The sequence below is a fragment of the Salvia hispanica genome, chromosome 2 (genome assembly GCF_029641045.1).
Source record: "Salvia hispanica isolate PSC_SH4W2 chromosome 2, Shi_PSC_v1, whole genome shotgun sequence".
NCBI lineage: Eukaryota > Viridiplantae > Streptophyta > Magnoliopsida > Lamiales > Lamiaceae > Salvia > Salvia hispanica.
The window spans coordinates 7,585,762-7,598,500 of record NC_142693.1 but is presented as its reverse complement, the minus strand read 5'-3'; the positions used below and the strand labels follow the sequence as shown (position 1 = coordinate 7,598,500).

The following is a 12,739-nucleotide window of genomic DNA, read 5'->3' as shown; positions in this document are numbered from 1 at the left end:
CTCTTATTTTATCAATTGTGCATTAAGACTTGTGCCCAACCAAAAATGTATATTCTGTGGGACGAAAGGAGTATACTCTAGTATAATAAAATAAAAATATTTTGTTTTAAATAATCTATTTTTGGATAATACAACTGGACATCTTTTTATCTAAATCAAGGTCGTTTGTGAGAGTGAGCCCATATTATTATGGGCTGGCCCGTTTAATAATCATTTTCCTTTAAATAAAAAGCCCAATGCTAAATGACTATATCTGCAATAGAAGTGAGGAGAATAGTAGAGACAGAAAAATGATCTACAGAAAATGGAGTCTGCTTACCGGCCCGACCTCGATCATCGCCGGAGTAATCGGCACCGTTGTTGTCGCCGATCTCATTTTCCTTGATAACGTAACATTTTTTATCTCCTAATTTTTCATTATTTGATTCGTAATCATATGTATTTGGCCTGCGCTTGTTCAAAATTCACCGAGTTTATATGTGGATTTCCTCGCAGAATATTATTTAATTTCTCTTCTGTGCGAATCAGAAGAGCGAAATCGAATGTTTGTTATGATAATAGCTAATCGAATTTGGTGATCAACATATTAGATTTTTACATTGTATTTTGGAATCGGCCTTGTAGTGCTCTTCGCGATTCTTAGCAGGTGTGCTGAAATTAGATATTTTTATTATCAGGTTCCTTTGATTAATAAATGGTTCTTCAACGGCATTCCTTTTCTGTTTTAGCTTTGGAATATACTCCGAATTAGTGAAATTTTGGAGATATGCACATGTTTTCAACATTCAAATGTAGACATTTTAATTTATTGAAGTTATTTTCCATTTCAGTTGATTATCGAGTAAGAGGATGGTTGATTCTATTTCTATGTGATTATTTTTAAGTAATTCTCCATCTTTTCACATTATTGATGAGCTTTTAGCCTTCTACTTCTGCTAAAATCTGTAAATTACTCCCTTAATTGGCTTTAATTATCGTTGTATGTAATTGGTTCCTTGACAGCTTCTAGCTTTTAGTATAAAATAATGTGAGAAGGGGGAAATTCAAGAAAGGGTTGTATCTTGTAGTGCTTTCAGGTTGATGCACAAATCATATGCTTGTTTAAACAATGTCTCAATAATCTTGCTCTTTGTAATGTTGAGACTATTATTATCTTCACTCAACATATTCCTTTGTAGACTGAGGTCCCTTCATCTTCCCTTGCTAGAAATCTGCCTAAACTGTAATCTTTAGATGTCAGATTCTTTATGGTTTACAGTTTTTTTATTGTTGTTGTGTACTGATCTTGTGACTTGTACCCCTGACCCCATCGAGCTTTGTGGTCACTGATAAGTCTTTTGACGTCGTTTTTATTCCCCTTGTGCAGGGCTGGTTGCGCAAGGGAGATGAAAAGAAGCAAGAACCAGCAAATAAAACCAAGTAGAAGCAGAAAAGATGCACATTCTAATTGCTGTGTTCTTTTGTTTTGTCAAAAATGCGATGTTGAATAAATAGATCTTGTTCATTACAAAATTCAGTTTTTGTGTGTAAAATGTAAATCCTTTGTTTTCACTAACAACCACCTGGATAGCCAGAAAATGAAGAAGATGCAACAAATGAATCACAGTATGCAAGTAAGTACAAAGCTGGCTTAACATCATCTTTGATGTCTAAGAAGCATTTCCATCATCAAATCATTCCAAGAATCTATAGGGCCAGGTAAGCACCAATGCAAACAGTCATTCTGAATCTTTGCATGCTTGTCTTTCCCCTCATATGGTTGGAACGTCCTGTACACGCCCGGGTGACCATCTGGTCTGAGGAGCGAAAGCATGGTTGTGTCAAGCAGCTCGAAACCACCCACCCTGTTTTTTGAAAGTGCCTCTGATGCCCACTGAAACTCTTCGAGTTCAACACTTTTCATAATCTCATCTATGTCTCTGATCTCAACTTCGTCTACTTTGAATGGTTCTGTCCTGTTACAGTAACCTTCAGAGTCCCATTCCCCGTTTTCAAAGTGATCCGGAGTTATAGTCCTGAAGAGTATATATGGCTTGTGCTTCGCCTCAGTAATGAATTTGAACGTCGTGTTTAGTGCCTTTCTGTATGCATTTAGGAATCCTACTTCTGTTATGTTGCTATCATGGCAGCCGTGGCAACCCAGAATAGTGTTGTTCTCGTAGTAAATCGCGTACTTGAGAAACCATTTACCTCCTCCAATCACTATGTAGTCGAAATCCCCGTACTGATCTGTCCATATCGCGTTGGGTTCGTCTACATGTAGCTGGATAATCCCAGAGGAAATGCCATTGTCATTCTCGAAGATGGAAGCTTTCGTTAGGAATGGAGCCCAGACGACAGAGACAGTGAAATTGAATGAGGGAAACGACCATCTCCGGTTCTTGTATGGCTCGTCATGGTAGATGTCAACGGCTTCTTCTACCTATAACGTGGAGTAAGATCATTAATAGAGGAGTTCAAGTACTATCCTCTACGAGCTTTTTCGATATAAAGAACAGAAAAAAGAAAAAAGATGAGAAAATTCAAAACAAGAATTGATAGCAAAATGAAATGAAAGTTAAACTAACTATTGTAGGTCCATTGAGGTGGGGGCTATGCCTAGTTGGTAAAGGTATGCTTGCTTAGAAAGACTGAGAAAACCTAGTATTAATTAGATTAAAAAAACTCAAGAATCATATTCTTGAATCAACTTAGACATAAAGCTATTGGCAAACTCCACTAATCATTTCATTATAATCTAGATTCAATCTCAAATAACATTACCATTTTACCTGTGATAGAATGCAGAGTAATGACTGAACATGGTTACGCATGATTGAATCACCAATGAATGCAAGTGTTTTATCCCTCATCATCTCAAGAAATCTCTTGGCATCAAGCCTAGGCAAGCTGCAGCCCTTGGGCTTCCATCTCCAGTAAACGTAACCCGAATCCGGCCGGCCATTCGTCATACAATTCTGTGGAGCTTCTATTGATCTGCAACTGCTGTTGGTGTAGAATGGACCATCTGGCTCTGGAATCCAATCACCATTGAACAAATCACAGCTTTCTGTAACCACATAATGTGAAAGTTGAAAGTTAAAACCAACCTTTGTTAGTGACACAATTTCACATAATATTGGAATTCTTAACTCAGATACACATTAGTAGTTGGTTAGTTATGACTTTAATAATATTTTAAATCTTAGACAGTTGGTTCAATGTACATTTCAAGAATGTTCAATTGGCTGAAATGGTATGTTTCAGCTTCATAAATCACATCATCATTTTGACATAATTTCAGCCATTCTTTTATAAATTCGATCTTGAATGTGATCTGGGTATTCAAAAAGATCAATCTTTACTCTTTTATGATACTGAATTAAACAAAAAAAAAATTGAAGTTCACTCACCATTGCGAGAAGTGTAGTCAAGATTGAGCAAGAGGTCATCGGTGATCGGCGGCGGCGACGGCGGAGTGGTTGCAGCTAATGCAGCAGCCTCACCATCTGAAACTACAAGAGAAAACTGCACAAAACTTGAAGAAAGAAGCCGGTAAGAAATGGCTAGAAGCAGAGAACAGATTGCAAATTTCACCAAAAGTGATGAGAATATGTTTTTGGTGTTGAATTGTTTCATATTCTTCCTCTTTTTTCTCTGTTTTTCACATAAACACACACAACTCAGCTATAAAGAAGTGTTTAAAGATGGGGTAGTTGTCAGTTATGCAAAAATGGTCTTATCATCCAGCATTTAATGCATTTTCTTCCGGAAATTAGCATGTCACAATCTGAAAATAAATATTTTTAGTAATTAATTATGATTTCTATAAATAAAAAATAAATATAAATATAAAAATATTAAAGAACAGAGGGAGAAAAGTAGTTACCGTTTCCCCATCATATTATTCGTTTGGAAGCTTGGCTTTTCTTGAACTATTTTGGTAGTTGGAGAAATGCTTTTAGTAAATGAAAGTAGTAAAAATAACTTGAGCAAGAATCAATTTTTGTGAGTTGCTTGATAATCTTGAAATCAGTTGATATCTTCACCAACCAACGAATGAGGGTGGCACGATATTAAAATGAAGTAGTATCACAATTAATAAATAAAATAGTAGAAATATATAAATATATATGGCTTGACTAAAATAAAACACCGCTTAATGTACAAATTGTGAAGTAATTATCTCAATTTGCCTCTCTCGTCTTTTTTCTCTAATTTTTTTATAAGTAATAATCTTATCTGCCTGAATGAGGACACAGTGATTAATGACTCAATTCAGCATCACAGCAATTGAAGTAATCACTGCTGTAAAGAATTTAATTGCATTAAATAATTGTGTGGAAATCAACCTCATCTCTTTATCTCTCATTCATTAAAAGTGTCATCTAATATTTTTTCAGTTTTGGCTTTTGGAAACCAAATATTCCCTCCATTCCATTTTAGTGATGCAATTATTTTATGTGTGGAATTTTAAAAAATTGGTGTTTAAAGTTTAATGAAATTAAAATAAAAGTAGAAGGAAGAAAAAAAAAAGAAAAAAAAAAGAGAATAAAGTTTTTATTAAAATAACAAAAATAAATTATGTAGCTTGTGATGATCAAAATAGGATACAAAGAACTGAAAGAAATTGTTTTGCATGAGATTATCTTGTTCAATTTTCTAATACAAGAGATTTGAGATGGTCCCACTAACTTTTTTTTTAGTTATCTGGAATATCTACTTTATTATATGCCCTATAAATAGAGAATAAAGCGGTGGAAAAAGTATAAGCAATTGTATTTTGTGAATCCATTAATATAAGCTAGTAATTAAGGAATAAAGAGAGAAAAAACTGAAAAAGTATAAGTTCTGAATCCACCCTCTCATCTCTGTTTGTCTTGTTCCTTAAAGCATGGCCATTACACACATTTTTCTGCTTTTGTTTCCACTTAATTTCATTTTTTTTCTATAATTTTCTAACCAAAGTACTGGCAATCGAGCCTTTGATGACACCACTAGTCCAAAATGGTCATACAACACTGAAATTTTCATGCCAAATCTAGTTAGTAGAGATAAAATGCTCCTCAAAATGAAGTGGGGCTATATATTATTCAACGAAGATGTATGTTAAAACGATACGAGTTTTAATATACAATCGATAAAGTAAAAAGAGATAAATAAAAAATGCAATACATATATTGTTAGTGCATAACAAATCTCATTTTCTTATTAACAAATCTCAAAATTTTGCTGGCCAGCAAATGCAATGTTCACCAGGGACAATTGTCTATCTACTAATTTACCTAAGAGCATTTACAACGTAGCCCCGCTCGAGATGGCCGTCATACGAGGCTGCATTGCATCTCCTCGAAGCTCAAGGCCGCCTGGCTAACCGCCCCATTCGCGGCTGAAACACAGGCTGCCTGGCAGTCCCCTGTGGTCCTTGCAGCTGCCGCTACCTCGTTCCTTTTCTTTTATTTTTATTTTTTTATTTTTATATGATTTTAATTGCATTGCCTCTTTTCTATCCATTTTCACACTCAAACTTATACACTCATTTCTCTATTTCTATAATTTTTTCAGTATTTAATTTAGTTTTTTGCTATTCATATTATTGTATTTTTACGGGCATTTATTTTTTATTTACAATTAAAATTTAATTATTTAAATGAATAGAAATCATGCTAAAAGTTGGGCTGAAAATTGGAGGAGCTGCAATACAGCTGTTGACGCTGAAACGACCAAAGCTGACGTGATAGTTGAAAAGTATAGGGTTTGTGGGGGTAAGTTTTTAGGGGCACACGACACACGGGATGGGATCCTCTACAGTGCACAAATGCACAGCAGCCCCGGCTGTTTATCACAATTCAATAAAATAATATATATATATATATATATATATTTATTTAATTTAATTTAATTTTTTTTATTATTATAATCACTTGTGTGGAAGAGTAAAGGCTGCTGTGCATTTGTGCACAATGCACAACAGAGAATCCCCATCCCACGGCACACCGTGAATGCTCTAAACTTCCTCCGTCGCCAATATTATGCTTAATTGTTCAATTTGTTCTTATTCAAGTCCACGAACATCTTTAACTATAAAATTAGTTTTTCTTATATAAATACTTCAATCATCGCTATCAGCATATCATGAAAACACAAACACAACCGACTATAAAATTCAATAACAATATAAAGTTATAAGCTATTGGAAAAAATATATTATTCAATTTTCCCACTCTTTTTCATTTTATTGGAGTAGATTGCCTACAAGTTACAACAAAATCTCTATAAGTTAATGCTCAATAATTTAACAATCACTATAAAATAGTAACAACTTTTTCATCTGTCCCAATAAGTAAAAAATAAACATCCATTTCAATCCATGAACTGCTAGACAAATAAACATATGTAATTCAACATAAAATTGCTTGTTCCTTTTCCCATGATTCAAAATACACGCTCTTGATCAATTCTTTTTTTTATAGAAGGAAACAACAACAACTTAATCTTTCACATTTACAAAGTGAGAACTAAAAGGGAAAGGGATATTACATACAACATCAAAAACTTTTGCAAGACTGCCAAAATACACATTTCTTGCATGTGAACCAAATCACTCAAACATAAACAACAACAGCAGTAGCAGCATAGCATGAATCATGTTTCTCAACCAAAACAAGTGAAAAAAAAGACAATGGTAGTCTGTACCAGAGGCGATCGAGCATTTGATGAGTCCCGATCATGCAACGGCCTGTGGAATTTTCATGCCAAATCCGCGCTTCACCCTCTCCATGCTGTTGATGTTATCAAGTTAGTGAAGATAAAATGAAGTGAATGTAATACAATTCATTGTAATGTACATAAAATTGAGAATTTAGTGATATTTAGAGGGTTGGTTGAAAGAATTGCAATCATCTCGAACGGACATCAAGTGATTATTATGCACGAGTCATCAACATATGAAGCCTTAGCCAATAATACAATAAAGGGTATATGTATACTCACGTTGGAGCAAGTTTTCCGAGGCTTTCCAACTCCTCGCCAGTGTCCTCGTCCAGGACTCTGCCGGATATCTCTACAATGTAGGATCTATCTATCTCCCTCGGGAGACCTCTGCCTACCAGCAGATTCAGATCTTTTTGGTTCAGTTCTCTGCCATTAACATATATTTGTGTGTTCCCAGCTGCACAATGCTCTGGCATAGGGTAGTTGAACTCTTCTATAAACGGCTGCAACAACACGACCACACCAGTTGGTTAAACGAGCAAGAATTAGGCATTCGAGTTCATCTTTTCCACTACAAAAATGGTAAACAAAGCTTACAGGAATTATGCCAAGGCAAGACCCTCCAATAGCACCCCAGAATCCAGCTCTGTAATCATACCTAAAATCGTCGTAAAAACTTAATGAGTTGGATGCAATATATGGAAGGAGACCAGTGTAAGAGAAGGCATACCAATAATGGCCGGGTTGGATCGGTCCAGCTATTTTTTCTGCTTTTTTGATCAACCGGTCTGGTATTAGATGGCCGTTGACAGTCACGCTAGCAGATTCTTCGGGTCTTTGTGGATCCTTGAAGCTCCCCATAATGCCAGCAAAGAATGAGCCAGCTCCTCTACCGCCTCTGCTCGCTCCACTCGATTCAAAGGTGGACCCCGTGTTGGAGAACTCGTTCGATGATATATCTATCTCAGTAGCTGTGGACTCTTTCCTCAAAATCTGCTTAGCACCTGTCTTGCTCGGTAAAGATCTGTCAATTAGACCGCGTTCAGAGTGCCCACTTCTGTTTCCTTCACCAGAGTCCTTCACCACACGATGCTTATTCGAATGGGAATCGGAGAATTCATTACTGTCTAAGTAAGGCTGCTCAAAGTAATCTTGAAGAGTGGAGCCTGAAGGAGGTTGAGGCCCTTTATCCTCTCTTGGAATATCAGCAGCTGAGGAGAAGTCTTGTGGTTCTTCCTCGGCATCAGAAGCGTACGTGGATGTAGAATGACGAAGCCTGGTCTCGATAGGCTTGCTATCTCTCCCCGGACGAGACACTTCTCTATCCATGGAGTGGAAATCGTAACCGGAGCTATCATAATCCTCAGATGAAAAGGCTGTCCTAGTTTGGCTCGGATTAGTGTCGCCTCGTCTTGAAGGCACATCACGCTTGTTGTCAGCCGTTGGTCTTGAAGGCACAGCACGCTCGTTGTCAGCTTTTGGAGGACCATTCTTGGCCTCCATGTCGAGTGAGACGACCATTTTCTTGCCTGAAACGACGAAAGCAATGAGAGAAGAGCACGCCCCACATCTGAGCTTCTTCCTGCTGCTATTCTTGCTCACGGCTAGCTTAGGCAGCATTAGCACCTCGAAACAACTGTTGCAGGTCAATAAAGGAGCGCCACCGGCTAAAGGGCTGCAGTGTTTTCCGCCACCAACCAAATGGGCTCTAGCAGGGCGACGACGTGTGAAACCATCCACCTCAGAGTTCACATCACTAGGCCATCTTGCATGACTTTGAGTGGCACGAGGCCTCAATGGAGGCTGATCATGAACTCTCGGGTTGTAGTGATCTCTTGCACCAAACGAGCCACGATCATCCAACATATTGGAGTATTTACCACTATACGCAGCTTGCATCGTTGGGTTAGAAACTGGTCCCTTGGCACGACAATGGTAGCACGAGCAAGATGGATGGTGCCGGCTGAATTCAGCAGGATACGGTTCCATGTTATCCATATACGCCACACCATCATCCACGAAAGGTCCAGACACATAGCCACGCGCAGGTGGCATCTGAAACCCTCCTTGAGCTTCGGATGGGCGCAGATGAGACCTCGATGGATTCCCATATCCTTGAACATGACTTGGAGCATACCTCGGAGGATAAAAACCATTCTCCCCCATTTCCTGCCTACGCATCAAATGAGGCGGCTCGGTGTACTGATTCTGAAAAGACGGCCTTTTCAACGAGCTTTGCATCATCATCGCCTCATTCTCAGACGCATATGGATCTTGAGAATGCATCCTCCTATCGAGGGGAGCCTTCTCTTTCCCCTTGTCGTTGAGATTGCCCGAAAGACTCAGCTTATACTTAAGCTCGTCTAACTGCCTCAAAAGCTCGGCCCGATCATCTTCAACAAATTCAGCATTGCTCAATCCATCCACCACACCACCACCCCTACTCCTAGATGGATCATCAAAATCATAACTAGATGCGGATAGATGATCAAACGAGCCATCTTTCGCACGCCTTCCAGCCCCCGGATCCACTCGTTGAGCCCTCCAAACACCCTCCATCTCGTCACTCCTCTCCCCAACCCGGCCTGGCCTTCTCAAGCCGGCCTCATTATCACGAAACAACACAGGATCCTCAAAATCTCGAGCCATTTTCGCCTGCTGGATTTCAGTAAACCTCCTATCTCTCATCACATCACCATCAACATCCCAGCTCTCCTCCTTACCTAAACCATTCCTACCGATTTCAGCCCTCTCGCGAGCTCTCCTCCTCTCAGCCCGGCTCGAAGAACTAACGTTCGACCTCACATCCGACTCAGAGCCATCACTCATCATCTCCATCCCTCTCCTCTCAGAAACATTCACCATTTTCTCATATCTATCAGAAAGCTTTTCCACGTTACCACCAACCATTTCCTCAGTAGACTTCTCCGAGAATGTGTCCAAGTCAACACCTTTGTTCTTGCCTGATCAAGTCAACCATACATCAAAAAAAGGAGAAATCAATCAATATGAATCAATCAGATTCAGAAATATACTAAACAAATAAATCTCAAAAAACACAAATCTTCCCCACAAAACACGCTATAAACAAGAGAGAGAAAGAGAGTTACTACATACATCTTAGGACAGCGCCACAACCGCCACATTGATAAACAGAGAAATCAGTGACCTCCGGCAGTAAATTCTCACACTTGGGGCAACGAACTAAACGAACTTTAGCAGTTTCAGACATTTCTTTCTCTCTCTACAACGTATGAAACATGCAAAATGCTGAAAGATTGAATCTTGGAGAGAAATGGAGACAGGGCATGGAGGAATTTCTCAGAAATCGAAAAGCATGGGAGTGGAAAAAGGAAACAATAATGTTGAAAGAGAAGAATTGCAGCAAATAATTGAGTGTTAAAACGGAAAGCAGAGAAATTCGTTTCTTTTTTTTCAGAGGAAAAATCTAAGGTTTCTGAATCAACATGAGTGGAAAGCGAGCACGAACTGATTGTGCTTTGGGGGTTTTTTTTTGGCTGAATATGTTTGTGCGTTTTGTGTGTGTACGGTTACAGTTTTGAAGAGAGAGAGAGATGGGAATCTGTGTGAATTTGGGATACTGTGAATTTACTCTTTCTGAAACAGGGGAAAAAACAAAGACTGGAAAACAGAGTTAGAATTTTTTAGCCTCCAATGGGAAAATTGTGATTTATTTTATAAAATATTTCATCACTAATATTCGAGAAATTACTTAATGGCTTTCGATTTGAATACAGCTTTGTTTCTAATTTGACTAATTTTGTTAGGACAGTAATGAAGCAGGGAATTCATATGATAATCTGGCATGAAAAAACTACTCCTCATAGACTTTTTAGGGGATGGGTTGAAAGAAAAAGAGTGATTTGGGCATTTGGCCTTTGTACAAAACTCTGACAAATTTTTCATCTATATTATGCTAACTTTGACTCTGTCTCTCTCTCTCTCTACATAAATACGTATAGAGAGAGTGAAAGAGAGAGGTACTGGCTTTACACACCTACCACCCTGCATACCTTTTTTCAACTTTGTCGGAGTATTCAAGTTAGTTGGAAAATTATTTATTAATATTATTATTATTATTAGTATTACGTTTTATATGTTGTATATAAATTATTATAAGGGTAAATAAGCTATTTACACAAACGATTTTTTTATTTATAATCTTTTTAACTGAATACAATAATATTACCAAAACTGCAAAACATATGAGATGATGGGGTTGATATAGTCTAACTCATTTGCATAAAAAGATCTTCCATAAATTTTTATTTCTTAATATTATGGTCCTTTAAAAATGTAGTAGTAAGTGAAAAACGAAATAAGCTGTAAGTTTCTATGAAAAATCGCACTATTCAACGAGCATATGAATATTCGTTAGATTATTGAAGAATGAAGAGTACTATATTAAATGAGGGTATTCAGGTTTAGACAATGATGATGTTCTTAAATTTGATGATTGTACCTTGCTTTCATAATAGTATAGAGTTACTTATTTTAAAAACTGGGAAATAATTAATCTGGACAAATTCGACACATGGGCCCACATATAATTTGGTGACATTCATTAAATTCATAAATAAGTTTTGTAAGATTAGTATTCAAGAATTAGAATATAATTATGCATCATCGCAACCACATATTTCATGGACGACCAATCAAATTTATGTTTTCTTTTATTCGTTACTACTACATCATTTACCTCATACCTCATCTTATCGCATTTGATGACATCTCTAACTTATCCAAGAAAAAATCCTATCACCAAAAATCTCAAAGTCTGATTCTAAAACATACCTACAAATTATACTAGTATTAATGTATTAATAATAAATGTGCCATTTAAAATTAATATTACGATGTATTAATAAAAGAACGTTAACATTACGAATATAGTTTCTAATGTAGGAATATTGTATATACTTATATCGTTATTGGCTGAATATTGTAGGTATTTTTTCTAGTGTATTAACAATTGTCATTGAAATTTGGAACAACGTGCTGTTAGTCCTATGTTCCGATGATTTGTTAAATACGTATAAAAAATGTAACTAAAGTAAACCCAATAGGAAACAACGAAGTAACGTACTAAAAGGTGGACCAAAAATTGTACTCCTCTGAACTAATTTTATATTTAAAAATTTTAAAGTTGTAAACTCCACTAATTTAATAGTAGTACAGAGTATATATTTTTTTAATAATGATAAGAGATTTTTATAGTATAATGATTTATACTACAAATTATTAGAAATTTAAAGATATTTTAAGAATAAAAAAGAAAATTGTTAACTTGGACTTTGAGATTGGGAGAGATTCAAACAAATAGGACATGTATCCGTGAATGTGTATTAAAATGATCAACGTCATAAAATAACGCGCAAGCGGTTATATTTAATAGTATTATTTAAATGTATAATTTACGTACATTTATCTTTTCTCATAAATTTATTATACTATAGTAGTACTACTTCTTAAGTTAATTTTTATATAGCTGTTATTTTACCTACTAACTAGAGCATATACGACTTGTAGCTGTTCCATCAACCTACATAATCAAATGATGACGAGAATCAAGGGATATATTTATTGTATGATCTAATTTTACAATTTAATTGAAAAAGTCAATGATTATGCAACGTAACTAAAATGGTTTATCTATATTTATAACTGTTCTGATCAAGACATGGATGCCAAACAGTGAGGTTATTCCTTAAAAAATGGAGTTCTAGTGTGTTGGTGGGATATTGTTAATTATGAATAGTATATACAATGATTATAAACTATAGATTAATTCCATTATCAAAATTGTTGACTTGACTTAGCAAAAACAATTGTGTCACAATCACGCAATGCCTTCTTCACGCCTGGCTAGTGGAGGGCCAAATCCTCTGCTATAAAAATCATGTTTTAAATGTTTTGTTACGACTTAATTGATGGAGTTGCCGATCTCATAATCATAATTCTAATATACTCCAATTTTTGGCTCTCACCGGATTGTATTTCTGAAAGAACTCGTTAATATTTTTAA

General features: G+C 36.4%; 2 protein-coding genes and 1 long non-coding RNA gene across 4 annotated transcripts; 1 reads left to right on the top strand and 2 right to left on the bottom strand.

Moving 5' to 3' along the window:
- The first annotated feature begins 271 nt into the window (after nt 1-271).
- On the top strand, nt 272-1,538 carry LOC125211166 (uncharacterized). Its single transcript, XR_007174470.2, has 2 exons — nt 272-389; nt 1,367-1,538. It is a non-coding gene; the product is annotated as an uncharacterized LOC125211166 (long non-coding RNA).
- Nucleotides 1,539-1,567: 29 nt separating this feature from the next.
- LOC125211157 (protein trichome birefringence-like 25) lies at nt 1,568-3,731 on the bottom strand. The gene is made up of 3 exons (XM_048110869.2): nt 3,393-3,731; nt 2,772-3,049; nt 1,568-2,422 (listed from the first exon to the last, which is right to left on the bottom strand). Exons 1-3 carry the CDS (start codon nt 3,616-3,618, stop codon nt 1,637-1,639), a joined length of 1,290 nt encoding a protein of 429 aa, XP_047966826.1. The 5' UTR covers nt 3,619-3,731; the 3' UTR covers nt 1,568-1,636.
- A 2,627-nt stretch (nt 3,732-6,358) lies between these two features.
- Nucleotides 6,359-10,553, bottom strand: LOC125208630 (uncharacterized). Of its 2 annotated transcripts, XM_048108316.2 has the most exons (5): nt 9,811-10,540; nt 7,424-9,656; nt 7,291-7,351; nt 6,973-7,196; nt 6,359-6,761 (listed from the first exon to the last, which is right to left on the bottom strand). In XM_048108316.2, exons 1-5 carry the CDS (start codon nt 9,923-9,925, stop codon nt 6,707-6,709), a joined length of 2,688 nt encoding a protein of 895 aa, XP_047964273.1. In that variant the 5' UTR covers nt 9,926-10,540; the 3' UTR covers nt 6,359-6,706. The 2 variants fall into 2 exon arrangements, with proteins under 2 accessions (XP_047964273.1, XP_088922194.1); XM_089066068.1 differs by lacking the exon at nt 6,359-6,761 and having other exon boundaries at nt 7,116-7,196; nt 7,291-7,339; nt 9,811-10,553.
- Nucleotides 10,554-12,739: the final 2,186 nt, after the last annotated feature.